This window comes from Coloeus monedula (genome assembly GCF_965178545.1).
Source record: "Coloeus monedula genome assembly, chromosome: 16".
Lineage (NCBI taxonomy): Eukaryota > Metazoa > Chordata > Aves > Passeriformes > Corvidae > Coloeus > Coloeus monedula.
The window spans coordinates 8331033-8352686 of record NC_138796.1 but is presented as its reverse complement, the minus strand read 5'-3'; the positions used below and the strand labels follow the sequence as shown (position 1 = coordinate 8352686).

The 21654-nt window shown below is 48.0% G+C and overlaps 1 protein-coding gene across 4 annotated transcripts in view; it reads right to left on the bottom strand.

Moving 5' to 3' along the window:
- The window catches only part of TSC2 (TSC complex subunit 2), a 32204-nt gene that overhangs the window by 2937 nt on the left and 7613 nt on the right, over window positions 1–21654 (bottom strand). The window contains exons 14-38 of one of the 4 annotated variants that reach the window (XM_082292171.1): window positions 21450–21531; window positions 20449–20604; window positions 20208–20324; window positions 19558–19680; window positions 19164–19270; window positions 18246–18399; window positions 17423–17545; window positions 16991–17125; window positions 16299–16488; window positions 15829–15922; window positions 15243–15345; window positions 14960–15054; window positions 12358–12489; window positions 10284–10448; window positions 9352–9504; window positions 9084–9196; window positions 8315–8536; window positions 7409–7624; window positions 5783–5851; window positions 3566–3726; window positions 2598–3082; window positions 1760–1835; window positions 1400–1486; window positions 1017–1203; window positions 50–189 (exon numbers count right to left, since the gene is read on the bottom strand). In XM_082292171.1, the coding sequence (XP_082148297.1) occupies window positions 50–189; window positions 1017–1203; window positions 1400–1486; window positions 1760–1835; window positions 2598–3082; window positions 3566–3726; window positions 5783–5851; window positions 7409–7624; window positions 8315–8536; window positions 9084–9196; window positions 9352–9504; window positions 10284–10448; window positions 12358–12489; window positions 14960–15054; window positions 15243–15345; window positions 15829–15922; window positions 16299–16488; window positions 16991–17125; window positions 17423–17545; window positions 18246–18399; window positions 19164–19270; window positions 19558–19680; window positions 20208–20324; window positions 20449–20604; window positions 21450–21531 (3685 nt within the window). The remainder of the gene's footprint in view (window positions 1–49; window positions 190–1016; window positions 1204–1399; window positions 1487–1759; window positions 1836–2597; window positions 3083–3565; window positions 3727–5782; window positions 5852–7408; window positions 7625–8314; window positions 8537–9083; window positions 9197–9351; window positions 9505–10283; window positions 10449–12357; window positions 12490–14959; window positions 15055–15242; window positions 15346–15828; window positions 15923–16298; window positions 16489–16990; window positions 17126–17422; window positions 17546–18245; window positions 18400–19163; window positions 19271–19557; window positions 19681–20207; window positions 20325–20448; window positions 20605–21449; window positions 21532–21654) is intronic. The other 3 variants (XM_082292172.1, XM_082292173.1, XM_082292174.1) reach the window with 3 other exon arrangements.

Sequence of the window (21654 nt, the reverse complement as noted above, 5' to 3'; positions counted from 1 at the left end):
TACAACCTTGTAGTGCTGCTGTAACACACCCACAAGGAAAACCCCCTACCTTTATTGTGCCCAGTTTAAAATCCTCTCCAGAATCATTGTAAACGATGGAAACAAAATCATTCCCCAGGTGCCTCTTCTTGTCACAGCGATATTTATCCAAATCCTTTGTGGGCATCAGAGTAGCAATGTGGAAAATGGCTGGAAAGGGAACACAAAGATCCTTAGGCTAGGCTGGGAAAGCAGCAATGGTCACACGCCAGTAATAAAAATACAAACTGTGCTCCCTCAATAGGTTTGTCCCCATTTTTGACAGCTGAATCCCGTCCCACTGGATGCCCCAGGGGTCCCTGGAGCAGAGTGCAGCAGCCAGTGGGAAGGACCACAGCAGCATGGGGAACAGACCCTGCATTAGGGAGGAAAAAGAGCTTAAACCAGGACTTGCCCTAACTGAGCTCTGCAGAGCCCCAAGGCCACAGGGAGTGGCCTACAGCCATCCCATGGAACTGGACTCAGCGTGATGAGCACAGAGCTGTGCAGAAAAATTTGGGAAGTTCACCATATCCTGCTGGATCCTGGATGATTTCTGCACTGCTTGGTGCTGCAGCAGCTGGGTGACACTGCAGTGACATGAGCCATGGCCACAGCAGTGACATTCCCTGCTCCAAACTGCTCTCCAGAGAAACACAGCAATACTGACATCACCCTCAGTGAACAGCTTTCACAGCACCTTGGGGACAAGCAGCTAAACCTCTAAACTAAACCCTGTCAGCCTTTAAAGAGCTGATCATTGCACAGATTTACAGAGCAGATTGTTTTACAGAGCAGACCATCATAAAACTGGTGTGATTTTTTTTGTTAAGAAAGGCAGATATGCACCTGTCCTGAATTCATCACATAGCCTGCAGAGCTAACAGAACAGGAGGGGATCAGAGCCCCAGGACATCCTCACTACATCCCTGGGAAGGAATCAGTGTGGAAGGCAGGTCAGGTGAAGTCAGAAGACACAGACCATCCTTCCAGCTCACCTTGCATGATGTCATCGTGCCAGCAGTAGGTGAACTGTCCATCCTCCCCACACACATCCAGGCCACCCAGGTAAATTTTATCTGGCTGACAGTCCTTGAGCTCGATGAGCTTGCCCAGGCCCGTGAGGAACTCGGTGTAGCGATAGGAGCCGTGCTCGTTGGACAGGATGGCGATCTCGTTGTTGCTCTGGGACACAGGGACATGTCACAAGTGATCCCTTCCTGGGATGAGGTGACTGCCCTCACAGAAGGGCTTCATGCACGCACTGATTTTTAGCACAAGAAACTAAGGAAAAGCAAGGCTGCTGCAGGACCAGGGCAAATCCCACTGCTGGAGAGGTTCCCAGCATTCCATAAGGATTCCAGCCCCTGCACACACTCACCTGGCCCTCCCCAACGTAGAGCACTGCAATCTTGTGTGTGTCGTAGGATGGGATCTGATCCAGGAGCTGCACCGACCTCTCAAACGTCTGCAATCAAAACAGGGACCCCACCTGAGCAGCCTGGGCTGCTGGGAGGTGTCCCTGCCCATCGAGGCCCCTTCCAACCCAAACCATCCCAGGATTCTGTGAGCTTTAAAAAATCCTCTCCACAACCCAACACAGAATCTCCCATCTGTGGCACTGCTGGTAGGAAACACCTTTAAACTGCAGCGCCTTAGCTGGACACTTGTGATTAACATTTGCATTCCAAGAAAGTAATGAGGTTAAAAAAATTAAGGATTTATAAAACTCCTTGCCTACCTCATTTGGCAACAAGAGGGGTTTGTTGTTTTCATCACCAAAGAAGGGGGAGTGATACAACTGTAAAAACACAAAGCTGAAGGAGAGAGGGAGAGAAAAGACTGTTACGATAAAAATGAAGTCAATTTTGATCTGTTGGATGTAAGAACATTATGTACAGCAGAAAAAGAGGAGGAATTAAAATGCTAACAGGGTATTATTCATCTTTTAGAGACACTCTGAGTGCCTGGACTACCTGCAGTTTGCAATAGACCCCTGTCAGAAAAACAATAATGTGTCAAACAGCAGCAGCCACAAAAATTCCCTGTTCAAAGGCACGGAGTGGAGGAGCAGGAATGCCCTCCACAGCTCTGGGGGCATTTCTAGGCTTTCAGACACAAATTGTACAAAAATTTGCATTTTACCTGCCCTCAATCAGATGAAAATTGTCTCATCATGCAATTTCAGACAGCTAACAATATCCCCAGTTCAAAAAGCAACAATTACAAACCTTCTTCTCCTTCTTGGGATTTTGCACATTCTATTTCTTGAAATGCAAAACCAGCAATTCACTCTGTTCCCAGCAAAATTAACCCTGGGTAACCTGCAGTCAAACCACAGCCCCTAAATTGAGTACACTAAGTACAGGAGGAAACTATTAATCTATTTCTTTCACCATTTGGGAGTTCTGTCTCCTAATCCCAAAATTAATTCAGTGGTACTGTGCGCTCAACAGGTCTGTACCAGCTCCTGAATCAAGCAGGTAATTCATTTTTCAATCAGATGCTTTGCAGACCCCACCCAAGCAGCCCCTCCCGAAGGAGCCCCTGATGGGGCAGCTCAGGAGCCCTGCACCCACCTGGGGTTTATCCCAGGGACTTTCTCCGCGTTGGAAGCTGCTGTCCTGCCCTTGAAGGCATCTCTCTCGATCCTCTTCCCCCTCCTGGACGGGGCAGAGTCGGAGATGGTGTAGCCCCGGGGCCGGTGCCCTGAGGGCGAGCGGGGTGAGGTGACAGCCCCGGTGCCACCCCCCGGCCCGGTGGCCCTGCTGTCGTCCCCCCTGCCCAGCCAGCTGCCCAGCCCTTCCCCTTCCAGGTTCCCCGACTGGGATTTGGATTTCACTTCCGTGCTCAGCCTCCTGGGCACCTCCCGGCCGTTGGCATCCTTGAGCACTTCCTGCAGCGTCTGGAGCTCGGGAGAGGAGCTGGACTTGCTGAGGGGCTGCGAGGGCTGGAAGGAGAGCTCCTCCAGCGCCCGGCCCTCCTCCCGCCCGATGGGGATCCCGCCCTCCACCAGCTCCTCCGACTTCAGCGACTTGTCTTCCTGGCTGGAGGTGGAGGAGGACTGGAAGAGAGAGACACACAGAATACAAGTTTTCAAGGAATCAAAGAATCCCAGAATGGTTTGGGTTGGGATAGACCTTAAAGCTCATCCCGTGGTTGCTCCAAGCCCCACACAACCTGGCCTGGGACACTCCAAGCAGTGGAGCGGAGAGCTGTGGGGCAGCCACAGCTTCTCTGGGCACCCTGTGCCAAGGTCTCCCCACCCTCACAGGGAAGGATTCCTTCCTTTTCCTGACAGCCAGAATAAAAGCTGACAACAGCAATGCTCAAGGCACCCCAACACTTCCAGGGAAACGTGGGCAGGAAGGAGCACAAAGCAAGGTGGATCAAGGTCCCTGATAAAACAGGGATTTTCCCCTGAATCCTTCCAGGCCATCCAGACTCCCAGTGCCATCAGTGAGCTATTTCTGAGGGTGCCATGAGGGAATTCATGCACAATCCCTTCCTGGCTGTCACCCACTGCTCGCCCTGGGCCTCTCCTTACCCTGCTGTAGGAGTCCTGGGCTTTCCCAAACCTCTCCTCGCTCAGGACGTGCTCGGAACACGAGGTCTCCACGTCCTCGCTCTCCGGGGACTCCGCAGGGGACTCGGCCTCCCTGAGCTCCATCTCCCCCGCGCTCCCTTCCTCCAGCACCACAGCGGATTCTACGGAGACACCAGCACGGGAGCTGTGGAGAGGGGACACAGGGACGGGTCCCCCTCCTCTCCTCTCAAGTACCAGCCTTTTCCCTACGGGATCTCAACGGAAGGCCATACGGAATGAGTGCCCTGGCATTTCTTGTCATGTCAGACTCGCTCCTGGCTCCCCTTTTTCCAGGGAATAAATCACCTCACCCTCACAGCCAAGGGCTGCCTGCCTTGGGCTAAGGAAGTGCAGCTGTTTTTTCCAATTGTTGCTGAGGGACAAGCAGGGCACGGGATGAGGAAACAGGACCTTGGACATGGGTTACCAGGACAGACAGGAACTACAGAGATGTAGGAAAGTACCGGATAAAAGCTCGTTGGAGACATCAGCTCTGTGCAAGGCTGTAACAAAGGGAGCTTTTCTTGTACTGAAATGCAACGCTCCTGTGCCTTGAGGCCTACAAGGAGATCAGAAATTTTCCTAGGAGCCACTTCCTTGCAGTTTGGCAGCTTTCCTAGAATGTCTCAGGAGAGGCAAAACAATTCAGCCCTGAACATGTGGAAAGACGAGAGCAGGGGTGACACGGGCACTGCAGGTGGCATCTGCTCAGACACACAGGGAGTGGAACCACACTGACAAAAAAGCTCCGTGGAAGCCCTGCCTACGTGGAGGATTTAACTTTGGATCTGCTCCAGGCACTGACCACAGGGATGAGTCTGACCAAAGGCTCCTCCTGGCCTTACTTTTTGTCCTGAGGAAAAGGCTGGAGAACAGGAGGCTTCCCATTATGCACACAAGGGACTGGAAGACCAATCTGAAAGGCCAAGATTTGTTTTCCAAAATAATAACAATAATAAAACCAAAAATTAGCACACACAAAATATAAATAAAATCAGCAAAATTAAAAAAAATACAAAGAAAAAATCACTATAGCAGCTTTTCCTGGATTGATTTCAGCTCGCAGGACCAAAGTTATTTCAAAGAAGCAATTAAGAGTTAGCATTGCACACACAAACCTTTTAAAAATACAAAACAAACCAAAAGGAACCAAAACAACGTGCTGATCTGGTTAGCTGTCCAAGCCAGAACACACCTGCAGATACCCAGGGCTTCCAAGCTCCCCTCCTACACCACTACCAAGATTGCTGATGCTTTGAAACAACCCAAGCACTAATTATTCTTTAGGTGGGAAGAGAATAACAGGAGCAGAGAGAAGTACAGAAAAATATTGAACTGCAGCAGCTTTGTGTTGCTTTGAGAGGCCTCTGACAGCAACCAGCAGCAGCTCAGAACACCCCACTGCTCTACTGGGAGTTTTCCAGTGAAGGAAAGAGGCAGAAAAACATTTGAACCCTCTAATTAAAATCACAACGCACTGCAGGTTATCAAAGCAATGCAGGTGTTGTGCTCATAAGGTGTGTAATTTGATCTCCACTTCACTTCATTATGAAATCAATTTTACTGAAGTAGAGAAAGATTTCATATTTCTGTAGAGCCTCTAAAAGGCAGAATTTAGCAGGTTTTCTGCCGAAATATATTTCTTTTAATTTAAAAATCTCTTAACCAGCCTCCATGCTGGCTGAACTTTATCCATATATAAAATATATACATATTATCAGCTGCTTTTATCTTTCTGTGTCCAATTCTGGCAGATCCCTGGGCTGAGCAGCTCCAAGGGGAGCCTGTCCTGCAGCACACACTGCTCTTCTCACAACTGGGAGCTTTTCCACTGAGCAGAACACAAAGCCAATTGGAAAATGAAGCTGCAAATGAAGAATTAATTAACCCAGACCCGTTTTTACAGGTCATTTAACACCTGGCCTCATGACTCACAAGCCACCCCAGCTAAAAGCCAAGTTGCTTTAAGAAATTGTCTGCACTTGCAAATGTTGGATCTGGCTTGGACTTCTTCATGCTAGTCAAGATCCCATTTGTTGAGAGTGATGAGACTGGGGACAGACAGGAGACATGGAAGGGGAAAATGAGGGATGAGGGATACATTTTCTATGAATCAGAGGTGTTCTTCTATGGCAATACTGTTTGGTTGGTTTTTTCCTTAAATATATATAAATATACCTGCCCAGGATATGCTCCTGTGCAACTTCCCTTGACAACTGGACTGGTACATGGAAGAGAAAGAGGCCACTGCAAAGGGAAATCAAGTGAGCAGCTACATCAAAAGGAAGGAGAGACTATATGAAAAAAAATTATAAAAAAATTAAAAAGCACAGAGTTTAAAATGTAACCAAGAGCCTAGTTTAAAACAAACAAATAAATAAATGAAACAAAGGAAAGAACAAGCTGGGATAAGCTCACCAGATGCCAAAGGGATACTTTAAGGGCACAAGGTCTCAACACGAATAAGGAGGAATAAACACATCCAACAGTGCAGGCTCCAACTGCTCCCTTTGCAGAATGCATTTTGTGAGGCTTAGGAACAGAAAATCCCTTCCTGATATCCCAGCACACACAGGAAAGCAGGCTGAGCCTTTCCTGACCTGCACGAGGTCACTTTTAAACCCACAGAAGAGTCTGGAGAATAGAAATCTGGGTAAAGACTCACAGAGGTTTAACCTCTAAAGAGGCAGAGCAGGCATGTGACAGTCTGACAGCAAAACTTCTTCCAAACAGTCCTTCCCCAGCCAGCTCCAGCAAGTCTGGTTAACAAGGATGTGGGCCAAAATTACTCTCAGACTGGCACAGGAGTGGCATTCAGGTGGTGTGGGTTCAGCTCTCCACTTAGCTCCATATACCACAGATTTTTAGTCATAGAAGCATTTATGGAAAATAATTATTTTGTTTGTTTGTAAGAGGTGATAATTTGACTCCAATTTTGTGTTTACACGTTCTGAAATACTAAAATATACCCTGCCCTGCTTAAAACAAACCTGAAAACTGGCATTTTTACCAGATTTCCAGACAATCCATCCCATTTTTCCCCAGCAAAGCCTGGTCTGCTGGTACCACTGCTCAATTCTGATGGTGTCTGCAGAGCTCAGAGCCTCAGTGTTGGATATCACTGGATAAGAGCTCGAGCAGGGGCTGCAGAAAGCTTCAAAAATTGCAGCTGTTAGTCAACACCAATCTCCCAACATTAACAGCTTTTTAAGAGGAACTAGCACCACATTAAACAGAGTGAAAATCCTCAGCCACTGTGTTAAAGTCAAGCCAGCAAATGAAACTCGAGTGGTTCAACTGAAGGCTGACAAGTCATTTTCAGAGGTGGGTAAATCCAACAGGATTTGCATTCTGCTCTAAAAGCCAGCAGCAACCAACTCCTCCTGGCTGGCAAGGTTTGGAAGAGGCCATTCCCCAGAAACCTGCAGCTCTGAGTGCCCGACACAGACTCCCAAACTGAAGACAAATGGAAATGGAAACACTGCATGGAAAGATCCATCCACAAGTGGGATGCCCAGATCAGCCCCAAACAAGTGGGTGAAGGAACAGATCCATGACTTTGTTCATTTTCATTTGGGGAACACACGAAACACACAACTCCTGCAAAGCAGCTCCGTTACTCCCCTGTTCTCCTCTTCCCCTACAGGACAGCAGAAGCAAGGAGGAAGGGAATTTTTCACTGCTAGGGACAAGAACTGATTCCCTTTCTCATTGCTGGCCCCCCTCACACTCCCAGCTGCTCTAGAAGCCCTGCAGAGACCCAGCAGAGCCTGGAGCTGTTCACGCTCTGCCAGCAGCTCCCACCTGTGTTGGAGCGCTGCAGCAGCGAGGGTTTGGCCGTTCCCGTGGCCAGGCTGGAGGAGGGCACGGACAAGGATTTGTACAGAGCTGTCTCTCGGTGCTCCTTGAAACGTTCTGCAGCCATGAGGGCGTTGGAGAGCTCCTGCAGAGGCATGTTGTTGATGTCTGAGGAAAAGGGGCTCAGCGGGTTCTCCAGGCTCATCAGCCAGCTCGTGTTACCTGCAGCAGACAGTTGGGGAAGGGGTCAGTACTCCCAGCTCCCCCAAAGATTACAGCTCGTGTTGAAAATGCATAAATTGTTTTGGAATTTGCAAATAAAAATCCAAATGGAGCAAGTTCTCAGTTCTTCTGCAGAATGACTTGATTCATTTGCTACTCCCAGTGTTCTGCACTTCACCCCAAGCTCCTCAAAACTCACCCCTGGTAACTCACTGCTACAGCAGATTCCCAAAGGCATCCAAAACACTCAGGTGTCCTAATTAACACCAGGTCAGTTATTTTCTCATGAAACAGCTTTCAGCTGAAATAGGTAATTCCTGTTAATCTTGTGGAACATACCGGTGTTCAAGAATTTTGACCTTGAACAGGTTGTTATTCCTTCCTTAAGAGCAAACATAACTGTGCAGCTGCCCACACTTGTGGATGTCCCATCCCTGGAGGTGCCCAAGGCCAGGTTGGATGGGGCTTGGAGCAACCTGGGATAGTGGAAGGCATCCCTGCCCATGGCAGGGGGTGGCACTGGATGAGTTCTAAGGTCCCTTCCAACCCAAACCATCCCATGGTTCTATAGTTTCAAAAGTCAGTAAGCCACGAACAGATCCATTTACAATCAAATATGGATTTTTCTCCTTCACCCAGGCTCTGGTTTCTCACCAAGGCCAGGATCCCACCCCACACTCAGGTACCCACCTGTGGGCCTGCGCACCAGGATTTCTGCCCAGCCCTGGGTCAGCAGTGGCACGTAGGCAGCCAAGTTGGCTTTTTCCTTCTGCAGGGCTGTCTGTGGAGCAGGACTGGCCTTCTCTGGGTGAGCTGCAGCAGCAGGAGGGCCCTGTGTCCCTTGGGAAGTCGAGCCACTGGGAAAATGGGAGGCTGAGCTGTCTAAGGCACCAACACGTAAGGCATGACCACCTGGCAGGACAGACACAATCCAAGGGAGAGGCATACTTAGCCCCAAAAATATCCCAGGAATGAGGCTTTTAAGCTCCCCTAGCAGCTGCATACACAGTAACCTGGTTTTATTTCCCTTGTCATTACAATTATTATTGTTACTATTATTTCTTTTCAATTATTAAACTGTTCTCGCAATCCACAAATTTTCTTACTTCTCCCCTTCCAATTCTCTCCTCCATCCCCCCACAGGGGCCTGAGTGAGCACATGGGTGGGGCTTAGCTGCCAGCTGGGGTTAAACCATGAAGAAAATTTTACCTTCCATGTGTTCTTTATAAACCAATTTATGGGATCACCAAAGCTCTCCTGCAAGGAGAGGGAAGCAGGAGGAGCCCCTGGTACCCACCCCTCATTAAACACCAGACAGCTCCAGGTCTCAAATTAGCTCAGACACAGGAGACACCTGGAGCCTTCAGCCTGTGGCAGGGCCCCAGGAATGGCAAAGAGAGCCCAGGAATGGCAGGGAGAGCCCAGGAATGGCAGAGAGAGCCCAGGATGGGAACTTACCCGACATGGATCGGACTCTGTTGCGGGAGCCCCTGCAGACCTGCTGCCCAGCCTGGGATTCCAGCTTGGCTGGAGCTTCCTTGGTCTGTCTCACTTGCAAAACAGGGTCTGAGCTGTAGGAAAGAAGACATTGGTGATGTTGAGGGAGGAATCAGCCGTGATGGAGAAATGAAACATTCCTCTTACAGCAAGAGGAAAAACTACAAAGATGTAGTGGTTTAGGTGACTTTGTCAAGTGGCGACTTCTAGACATGGGAGAGAAACTCACCTTGATTCTGGGGTGCTCTGGAACTCGGCAGAGTCCAGGCCAAGCAGGGACCTTGTTCCTGTTCCAACACTTGTAGTGATGGTCACCAGCTTGTTACCAACCAGCCACGTCTTGGTCCTTCCTCCAGCCAGCAGAAACTCACCCACAGGAGACCTGGGAACACATTTGGGGTGAAGATTCCTCAGGAGGCAGAGGACAGAGCTGAGGTCATTAACCATGCAGGAGGTGCTGCCTGCTTCCCTTCTTTACACAGCATCTGTGCCACTCCCCTTAGCTGCCACCATCCACGTTACCCATCAGGATGATGGATGAGCTTCTGCAGCAGACTCTGGTTATCCAGCACAGACATGGAGCAAAGTCCTGCTCCAGACCTTCAAGGCATCTTCTCCAGACAGGTCCAGGCTGAGGCAAAGGATTTGTCAGATTTGACAGAACCACAGAACGGTTTGGGTTGGGAGGAACCTTTAAGTCCATCCAGTGCCACCCCCTGCCACGGGCAGGGACATCTTCCACCATCCCAGGGTGCTCCAAGCCCTGTCCAGCCTGGCCTGGAACACCTCCAGGGATGGGGCATCCCCTGGGAAATCCATTCCAGCACCTCACCACCCTCATACAGAAAAATTCCTTCCCAATATCCCATCTAACCCTGCCCTCTGGCAGTGGGAAACCATTCCCTGTGTTCTGTTCCTCCATCCCTTGTCCCAAGTCCCTCTCCAGCTCTCCTGGAGCCCCTTTAGGCACTGGAAGGAGCTCCAAGGCCTTCCCATAGCCTTCTCTTCTACAGTCTTCCCTCATTTCATCTTCTCTTTAGCCAAGATTTTATCAGTGAGGAAAGGCTTCAGAGCCTGGGCCTGCCAGAATCCCAGCGTTTTTCCACCAATAAAGTGAAACACGAACCTGAAACCCACCCAGGTCCCTGGTCCCTGACTGACCTCTTGGGCACAGCAGTGAAGTTGGAGAAGACATATCGAGCCATCATGTCCAGACAGGTCTCTGTCAGCTCCAGGTGCAGGTTTTTCAAGTTGTCATCAGCCTGAGCCATGGAGTTTTCATCTGCAGAGCCCAGGCTCGAGCTGGTGATGGATGTTTGGATGCGACTGGAAGAGAATAGCCCCAAGTGACAGATCAGATTGCTCCATGTCCCTGTCCCCACAGACGGCGGGATGCAGACCCTGCTGTACATGCACGTGCCAGCCATCAAACCCAGGGACTGGGAAACAGATTTTGGGATCAGTCTCATGTTGTGCTTCCCAGGTTGTCGTTGCAGGAAGTGTATTTTCTCTGGAGAGACTCCAACGTCACTCAGCTGGCCAGGCCAGTGCTCTCTGATGTTGGTGGCCCATGGGCAAGTGCACCAAGCAAGGAGTGAGTGGCAGCTCTGAGTTCCTAATCTATGCTGAGGGCAAGCATCCCATGACCAGCACCAGCTTCCCAGGCAGCAGGTTGCCCATGAGCCAGAAATTGGGGCACTCCAGACTTCACTTTATAATCCTGTGGTTTGCTTTTTTCTCTGTTGCATCTCTCCCATATATTGATTTTTTTCCCCCTTCAAATTCAATAGCTACATAAAACCTAATTTAACTTGAAATAGGAAAAAAAATTGCACTCTGAACAGGAAATTGGCACAACAATAGAGAGCAGGTCTGCCCTCAAATCAGCAAGGCACTTTAAAACCATTTCTGTTTTAGGCTGGACTGCAGTATTTTATAAAGACAACTCCTTATGCCATTGTAATACAAACTAAGCTGAGGTACAGCCAAAATTTTTATGATGTGGCAACTTCTTTGGCTTCATTAAGGGCAATTATCTGAACTTCTCATTGCTACCATTTACACATAAATGCAAGAGAAGAAAATCACCTCATGATTAATGGGGATATCAGAGAATGCTGGAAGGGTTTGGGTTAGGAGGGACCTTAAAGCCCATCCAGTGCCACCCCCTGCCACGTCAGGGACACCTTCCACTATCCCAGGCTGCCCCAAACCCTATCCAACCTGGCCTTGGACACTTCAAGGATCCAGGGGCAGCCACAGCTTCTCTGGGCAACCTGTGCCAGGGCCTCCCCACCCTCACAGGGAAGGATCTCTCCCATAGAATGAAGTGTCAGAACTATAACTGCAATTCAGTCACTTCAGCCTCCTTCCCCCAAACACCAGATAGAGCCAAAAATAAAAAACAAAAAACAAAAAATCAAGTTCCACTGACAGCAATCCTACAGGTTAAGGCACAAATCTTCAGGTTCAGCAGTTTAACACTCAAGGGAAGTGATCCAGAAATACGTTTAAGAAGCTGGCATCAATAATTTCACATCTTTCATTAGAGCAGGTCAATGCTTGCCATCAAAACCTGTCAATCAATCAAATCAATCTCTGAAATCAAATCTTGTTTTCTTTAGCTGTGAAATCAACAATTCGTATGGGCTGAGCACACCCTTCACTGCTCTCTGGAAAGACAAATCCAGCTTTTTCATGGCATCATACTTGAGACCAGGACACTTCATCAGCTCCTTCAGAAGAACAAATCCTAAACTGAGGCCAGAACTATTCCTCCTAGAACTGGAAGGAGGGCTCTCCATAACTTTGCAGAGCTTCCAAATCCTCTCCTGAAGCAAATCCCCATTTGGGAGGCTCAAGTTTTAGTGAGTTGTACCCAGGAGTCTCACTTGTGCAGAATGCAACCTTTTTCCTTTCTTTGTGTGTGGGTTTTTTTGTTTGTTTTTTTCTTTCCCCCTTTCATCACTTTTACTTTAAAAACAGAATTTTTTTGTTGCTAAAGCATCAGAGAACATGGCAAAGTGACCACAGACACCCAGGGTGTGATGTGGCATTGGGAAGCCTCGGGATACTTTCCCAAAACCTTTGCCTGTGGCTAAGGCCAGTTTTTGATGGGATAACCAAGTCATGCAAGCATCCCACATGCAAATCCACCCTGCTTCCACCCACCCTTGCAGTAAAACCTCCAAGGGCCAAGTTGCTCTTGGATTGTCCCCATTTAAAGTGCCTCTACCTGCGGACCACATGTTCAGACACACTGATGCTGCGGGATCGGAAGGCATCAACTGCAGAGGGTTCTTTCAGCTCTTTCACTGGAGGAGAGTTATTCAAGCCTTGCTTTGCATTTTTGGCTAGTCTTAAACTACTATGTGGAGAAGCACCAAGCCCCAAAAGAGGTCACAGAAGGGAGGAAACCATTGTAGGGATGTAGGTTGAAAGGTCACAGTCACAGGGTCAATATTGGGGGATCCCGGAGGGTGATGGAAAATAAAACAAATGCCAAAAAAAAACCAAAAAGAAAAAAAGGGAAACAAAAAGAAATTAAAACGTACAAACAAGCAGAGCTGAAAAGCATTAAAAAGACAAACCACATTTTGAAAACAAGATTTTAAATGTGCTACAAAACAAATGAAATTAGTACAAGTTAAAAGAAAAAAACTGGTTGAAATGACAGTTGGAATACTGTGCTGTTCAGCAAAGGCAAGAGCACATGAGGGCTACCTGGGCACAGATTCCTCAAGGCTGAGAGACCTCCTCTTGTGTTGCCCCAACTCACCAGGACTCAACACCTGAGGGCTTCCACAGATCCTAAAATGCTTTACCTGGACCAGGTGGCAGCAGGTTTTTCTAAGAGACAGGGACCATGTCACTCACCTCTGTCCCCATTCAGCCCAGCCCAAAGCTGAGCTTTCTCCCCAGTCACAACACACCCAGGGGGCCTCCCAGAAGTGCCCCTTAGCCCAGCTCGAGGCACTGGGGACACTGAGCCCCCCTGTTCCAGACCCTCCCCACACTGCAGCACCAGCAAACACCCCCTGGCTGGGGATGCTCCTGTGCCACCCCAGCTGCCTCACACCAGTGGCTCCAGGGAGCCCCCTGGACTCTGAACTGGCACAGAAAGGAAATTACTGTTCACACTGTCAAGTGCCAAGCACACGTGGGAGATAACAGCAATTAAGATCTAAGAGGCACTTTAATTAGTCACTGAGATGCATGCCAGGCTCAGGGCTAATTTGGGCAGAACAGTTGGTCCAGCAGCTCCCATTCCCATGGGTAAAATGCAGGCACTAACTCAACCCTTCTGGCTGTTTCTAAACACAATTTATTTGCCATCCTCCTCTCAGTGAGCTCTTACATCTCAGATTGCCACCTGGAGGGATCAGAATTTCTTTGTCCTTCGCCCAACACAGATCACTTTTGGCTACAACTGCTGCAGAGAGCACAGGCTCATGCTCAGGGATCATCACCTACACCAATATCAGGACATCCAGCAACCCTGGGAACTGCTGGGATCGTGATCCCTTGGAACACCCAGCACCTCAGCTATGGCAGGGAAACAATCTTTGGGCTTAAGGAGTGAAAACCAAGCCCAGAAGCTTCTCAGGCAGGGAAACTGGTATCTGCTCCAGGCCTTTCCTCTGTGCCCTGGCCAGAATCCAAGCTCAGCCAGACCCAGAGGCAGTGGCATCCTGCCATTCCAGTGCTTTGGGCACTGCCTGAGTACAGTCACACTCCTCAGCAGAGATTTCTGTGGAAAGTGATCCATCAAAAGCCTTTAGATACAGAAGTATTCCAACCTGGTAGAATTTAACAGGTTTTTTTAGGGGGGAAAAAAGAAAAAAAAAAAGATTAGTTGAAATTCTAATTGGAGAGATGAGTGTCAAAAGGCTTCTCTTCCAAGTTTCTGGATGAAGGAGGAGATGGGAGAGATGAAACACAACACAGGGTTTACAGCTGCAGCAGTAGGGCAGGGATGGTGTTTCTTCATTGCAAGGCTCTGCTGCAGCCTTGCAGGTGAAGTAGAGGCACTTTCCCCAGGGTTCAGATGCTACCATGTGCTCACTGCTCACAACACTGAAGCAAGTTAAGTGAACCAATTTAGGTAATCCCTGCAGGTAAAAGGACATTGGAGAAACCCTGAATGCCTTCCAAGGAATATCCTCCTCTCCTGGCAAATGTTACTTTGAAAGACTGCTGGCAAGAAATGCTCAGACTTCTGAAGGCTTCACTTAAAACTGTCACGACAGCTTCAAAATTCCAGAAAAAAAAGGGACCAGGACATCCAGACAGACCAGCTGTGTGCCAGCCAGTGCACTGACCTGACTGGGAGCACCATGGTAAAACACAGTACTGGCTCTCTAATTTATCCAGGTCGTTGATCACAACCATTTCTCTGGCAATCATCTGAAAATCACTCGTTACAGATCAATCATCAAAAGGAGTTCACACACTCCATACGAACATGGGATTCTGCTACTGCTGGTATTACTTCTGGTATTCTCTGTTCTGTTATCTCTGGTAACATTGTACTGACACACCCCAACCTGACACAACTGTTGATTTTCAAAAGTGAACACCAAAAAGGCCCCCACTGCCTGCCCAGGCCTGCAGAATAGGCAGCGCTGCCTCAGCTGCCCCACCACACTGTCAGCCTGGTTGGATCCCAGCTTCTCACCAACCTGAGTTGTCTTTGACCTAAAGAGGTTTACTTTGCTTGCTTACTGCACTGCCAGATTTGGGATCACTGCACCCAGCCTCCTTCAGGAAAACGCAGGGAAGGGCGTGAGCACGAGAACAGGGAACACCAAACCCTGCTGGGGTCAAACAGAATTTACCTCTTTGGCCTCTCGTTCAGGCTGGTGCTGCGAGCCCTGAAGCTGTCCTTCTCTGGGGTGTCATCAAAGGACAGGAGGACGTTGGAGCGCAGGCCCTGCCATGGGGACAAGAGGTGACAACGTGAACAACGTGCAGCTGAAAGTCTGCAACCACAGGCCAAAGCATGAGAGATGCTGACAAGGAAAATAGAATTTTTGTAGTTCAAACAACCTTTCAGGTTCTCAGATCAGTTTTTAAGCTGTCGTTTCTCCTGTATGCTGCTGGATTGAGCAGCGCCATTACCTTGGTGATGTAGGGGACAAAGTCCTTGCGGAAGGGCAGGCGGCAGCGGATGAACCACATGGCGATCACGTGGTGGGCCAGGCAAACGATGTACTGGTTAAACCTGCAACAGCAGAGAAGCCCCACAGCTCAATCTGACAAACAGAACTGGTCCTTTACCTATTGAAAGTGTAAAGAAAAAAAAGAACCCCAAAAATTCTGTTCAAGAAAAACAGGTTTTTGTCCAAGGTGATGATGTCCTAGAATTGTATCATGGAATTACAGAATGGTTTGGGTGGGAAGGGATCTCAGAGACTGTCCAGTTCCACCCCCAGGGACACCTTCCACTGTCCCAGGGTGCTCCAAGCCCCATCCAACCTGGCCTTGGACACTTCCAGGGATCCAGGGGCAGCCACAGCTTCTCTGGGCACCCTGTGCCAGGGCCTCTCCACCCTCATAGGGCAGAATTATCCCTTCTTTAGGAAAAGCCTGGAGACACCAGAATGAGCAACATCCCATAAATAAACTTGAGTCAAAAACTACGAAAAAAGGCTTTGTATGCTCTCAATTTCAGAGATGAGAGAGAAGCACATTCCTGTGTCCTTACTTGGAGGGGTTTGTGTAGGGCAGGGAGATGGCGAAGACGCTGGCGTACTGCTCTGCCGCGAAGTTCCGGTACAGGTGAGGCAGCCTGGCCAGAGCTGCAACAGTCCAGCAACAAAACCAGCACAGGTGAGGCCTCAGCACAACCATTCAACATCCTAACTCAGTTTAATTTCTAATTTTTTGGTTTTTCTAAATGATCAGTGACATGGAAGTTAAAATCAGAGTATAACATCATTCAAGGAAGAGAAGGCAGCTCGTATTTCCATATGGCTGCGTGACACAGAGAGTGTTTCTCTCTTCAGTGCAAGAGATTTATACAGAAAACTTGTAACAGATGAGGTGATCAAACATTTATAGCCTGAGGATGGAGCAAGGCCATCACAGTGCATTCCATATGACCAACCCAATCAAACCCCCATATTCCACGCCAAAAACACAACTGCAGAAAATGAGAAGAACATCACGACTTACTTGACAGAAATTCTAGGAGAGGGATTGCCATGTTGGCTGTGGCAGAAATGTGGGTTAGCTTGACAATGAGGACAGGCAGTGCCTTGATGATGATGTCGGGCATCTCCACGCTGCAGACTGAGAGTGCCACCACGCACTGGTTGGCGCAGCGGTAGATGAGCCCATGCTCCAGGCAGTACACGATCTCACGCTGGGGGAGCAGGAGAAACTCTCAGCACACTGGAAGGACAGCCCTGAGGCACCACCTCCTGACTCCTGTCCAAGGTATCCCTGCTGCAAGGCCTGTGTTACACACCTGAATGCTAACACTGAGCATTCTCAAGTATCTGCAGCTTTAAATAATGCTGCAGACACTCCAGGCCAAAATCTTATCAGGGGACTTGAATCAAGTAGGTAGTTGAGACTTTAATATTAAAATTTTCTGATTTAACAGAAATTTTGTGTTTATAAGGGTCTTACTGTAGAGGGTAAAGTCACTCAGTGACCTGTGAGGGGGGACAGGTGAGGAGCGAATCCACAGTTAATCCTGCATGGAGTTAGCAAAGTATTTTTTCACCCCAAATTCAGCAAATGCAGCATTTCCCAACAGCAAAAGGCAGTGTTACCTTGCACTTCTTTCTTCTAACCAGCTGACAGGCAAAAAAATGCTCTACAGGCTCTGCCCTCCCTACACCCTCCTATTTCCCCTATACCTGCTTGGCTTTGTCCAGGTAATTGTGGTAAGATATCAGTGCTGTCAGCACAGGGACCACAGCCAGGTGCAAATCCGTGCGGGAAAAGCCTTCAGGGGTCCCATGGAGCCTGTCCGTGGTCTTCTTGTCTGTGAGCTGACACATCACACATCCAGTCAGGGCACCTCTCACTGAAATACCCTCTGAAAGGCAGTAGAAGGCACTGCCCACAGCTCCCCTTGACCCATGTATATACATATATTCATATACACACATTAAGAACACTCATTGTTATCTATTCTGTACCTAGAACAACCCTCACAAAAGAAAGGGTGAGTGAGTGGCAACCAGTCCACTAATTTTTAAAATATTAATCTAAAGACAAAAAAAACCCACTCAAAAATCCCCTCCAAGCAAGCCAAGGAGCTGGGGACTGTGCCTCAGTGGCATTACCATGTTGCTCAGTGCAGAGGCCAGGTCGTCTATGTTGCAAGGAGAAGTTAAAAATAGCACTTTATAGCGGAGGGATTCGGGTAATTTGTTGAGAACCAACTTCAACACCTTCCAGTCTGTCTCCTGCAAAGACAGAAAACGTTAAGGTTGAAAATTTTTGCGTGATTTCACTCCAGTTTGGAAGGAAGATCAATCAAATTGCAGACAATGTGTCATTTCCTGGGCAGATGTAGGTCTTGTCATGGTTGATACAGAAAAAGAAGTGGCACTTAGCTGTCACAAGTTTCTCCCTGTCTGTCACCCAGCTCTAGGTGCAATATTGGCACCACAAACTGGAAGAGAAGTTATATTGAGATCTGACAGCCAGCATTCAATTCTCCTAAGCACCAGCACCAATTAATTCCCAGAGCAAGCCAAGCCCTCAGCACAGAGCCATGTCCAATGCCACACTCAGGAACAAATTCTGTTTACAGTTTATTGGTGATGAAACATTCACGAAGTCTCAAAACACCTCACAAACTTGCAGTGGGAGATGTTTTAATTTCAAATGCCCTTTCAGAAACAGGATAGCTTACTGGATCTTGTTTAACAAGCACAGTTTTTGCCCTTGCCTGCTCTGAAGCACTGAAATGAAAGCTGTGCTTGTTTTCTGAAGAGCTGGACTGCTGCTCCCACTGGTGGCTGTGAAGCTGCACAAACACACCCAGATTTTGAGCAGGAGGAGCAGAAATTGCTTTTCAGGCTTTATTTAAGTACTCTGGGCTGGAATTCCCCAGGCAGCTGGTACCAGGAGTGGACACAAAGATGCCAGGAGTGGACATACCTGCTTCAAACACTGCAGGAGGACCCCAAAGACCATGGAGTAGGGCAGGTGTCCCACCCGGACGGTGGCACCTTGCGAAGGCACGCTGGGGCTGCCTGAAGGTGGGGAGAGGGTGCCAGGGGGCTTTTTCTCAGAAGCCCTTTTGTCTGCCTCTCTGCAACACAGAAAGGGAGAAAAATACGTGTCATTTTTACAGCCTATTCATGTGATCTACAGCACTACCCTATCTGGGAGCCAATTTAAAGACTGAACAACATAATCTACATTTTCAATTAAAAAAAGCACAGGATTGCTCAGTAGACACACAGCAATGAGCCAGTTTGGTCAAGTGAAGGATTTTTCTATCCAGGCCTGTAGCAAATTTAGAAAGGTACCTTTTGGGGCATGTTACACAAAGAACTTTAAGCAAGCTATAAAATTAAAAATAGCCAGACTTGTACAAATCATCAAATCAAAATTCAATGATTTTTAAAATTCAATGAAACCAGTTTGAGGCAAGAAATTGCAAATTTCAGGGGGAAGTTTTGTGAGCAGGAACTTAAATTTCATAACTGAGATTGAGAGCTCTGCAGGTTAAGTGATTAGTAAGAACAGTTCACCAATGAGTTATTGGTTCAGACAATCCCAAGCTGTAACTACAGACTGGTCTAGGATTTGGAAGATTAGAAAAACTGCAGATTGCTACTGATGGAACATTAGGCTCATCAAGAATACAATTTAGTTTGGAAAAAAAACAGCTTTTTAAAAATAAAAAATAAATTAAGAAGTGTCCAAGGCCAGGTTGGACAGGGCTTGGAGCAACCTGGGATAGTGGAAGGTGTCCCTGCCCATGGCAGGGGTCGCACTGGATGATCTTTAAGGTCCCTTCCAACCCAAACCACTCTGTGATTCTTTTGCTGAACACCATGAAAAACCTACACAAAATCACACAGGCAGTAGGGGCTGAACCTCACTGCCCCATCCTTGTTGGAAAGGCCAAGGCGGTGCAGGGAGTCAGCTCGGAGCATCAGCAGGAAATCAAACACCTGGAACAGGGGAAACATTGGAATCACTCAAACCCCAAGCCACAGGAATACTCTCCCACCCCCACACGATATTCTTCCAGGTGCAAAAGGATTTTTAAGAGATGCCACGGCTTATTCTGCAGGAAGCATCACTTCTGGCATCACACTGCCTTTACACACACATATGAGCCAAGAAACATTTAATTCTACTTCTTGCAAGCTCTAAAGCACCCAGATCCCACCTGCCACCCAAAAATCCCAGAGGATTGTGCAGCTGTGGCCCTGGGAGCACAGGGGGCTCCTCCTACCTGCAGCCTGATGCTGCTGGCCACAGGAAGGCTGTAGGAGTACTTGTAGTGGCGCTGGACGTGCTGGATCAGCATCTCGTACACCCTGGTGGCGTGGCTGGAGGGCAAACTGTACAGCTTGGTCTGCAGGCACAGAAACACAGCCCAGCCACAGGGATCCTGTCACAAACCTGGGGCTGCACTGCCAGTTCCAGCAGAAATGCAGCAAAAACTTGATCCTCAATGCAACATGAACAGGGGGCTCTGGAAGGAACATCTGCAAAGACTCCAGAGCAGCTCTGTCTGCTCCAGAGGAACAACCTGCTCTTACAACTTAACCACAGCCCAGGACATGCTGCCCAAACACTACAAATCTATTAAATCTATTCAGGGTTATGAGCTCCTCCTTTCTGCTAATTTATGGCCACATCCTCCCTCCACACAGGAAAATGTGGTCGTCTGCGATGTACAATGGAAATTAAGAAAATAGAACCTTTTGCAAACAATTCTACAGTGCTCAAAATCAAAGGATTGACCAAAACAAGAGTTGAAATATTAAATAGTTAAACAAAAGTCAGAATATTTAATAGTGGGAGAAGAGTTATCTAAAAAGCCAAGTTCATCAGAAGAGTATTATGAACAATCTGTGTTTAATGCTCTGCAGCCTTTACCTGAAGAATTATCAGGAGCCCAAGAACTGCTGTCTTGACATCCTCCAGAGAAGCTGAATATGACAGCAAGTCCCTCTCTTCCAGTTCAGAAGGAGATGACAGAGAATGTGCAGCCACCTTTGCAAGAGAAAAGCAACACATAGTTTAAACACACCTTTTCTCTATCTCCATGCTGGAAGGTGAGGGAAGCTTCTGGAAGCCATCCTTGCTGGAAAAGCTGCCAACCCTGCCAGGTACTCACCTTCTCTATGATATCCAGCAGGCTGTTGAAGTGATGAGTGTTGCAGCCTTCAGCCAGGTCCACCAGCAGCTGAGTGGCCAATTTTCGGACCTGATGGTCTTTGTCCTCTGGGATGTGAGCCAGCTGGGAGATCACCACCAGGTTTATCAGCTCTTCCTGCAAGAGGACAGACCTTCCTAAGCTGTCAGATGTTCAGCCAGCACATTAGAGAAATAATTTCAAACAAAATATGTCAGCTGTTCTGATATCAGGCTTGTTCCTCCAGTTTCGTTCCTTGATCTCCTCTTCCATCTAACAGGTATTTCTGTCTGCCATCCCTCCAGATCTTTGTGACTTTTATTGAACTTTTCGGTGCTTTGGTTTTTGTCTCTCCTATAGATTTGACAGCCCAGGCTCAAACAGACAAGGGATTTCTAGGCCTTGGTTTTTTGAGAGAGAGAGGAAACACCAATAGCTTCATGTTTCCACAAATCTTGAAGGAATCCAAGGAGCATCTCTGTCCCTTCCTGCCCTCTGACACTTTGGGCATACCCTGAGGAGCTGAAGACATCTCTGGAGCTCTTCCCTAACTCCTCTCTCAGAGTTTCCATCTTGGATAGCAATTAAACTGGAGGCACCAAGACAAGTCACTGCTCAATATGTCCAGTCCCCATCCTTTTACAAAGCTTTAAAGTCAACTTTGCACCTCTCACACTGACTGTCAATTCTTCCAAAACAAAATGGACATGGAATTAATGGCCTTAAAACAGGGAAGCCAAGACACAACCAGGTATATCCTCAAACCCCAGCAGCTCCTACTGAAAGTTGCACATCCCTGTATCCAGCTAAGGACAAATAATGGCAAATCCCCCTACAAGCATGCCAAAGAAACAGGTCTGTGTGGGCAAGGTTTAGTACCTTCCCCACTGGCAGAGAGAACCTGAAGCCCTCAGGAAAATGTGCCTCACCAAAGGCTTTCCCACCACCTGAGACCTCACCTGGGATCCCCAGCAAACACACACCTCATAGAACTGTCTGTTGATGCTCAGCACAAAGGACAGCACATCCAGAACTTTAATCCTAACAGCACTACGGCTCTCGTTCCTAAAATAGGAAAAGCAAATCCAAAATGAATTAAATAGAGTTGTTGATATTCAGGAAAGGGGGAAAAGTAAAACTAAAGGAAAATAAGAAACTTCTTCAGAGTTGGAACAGTAACTGTGAGAG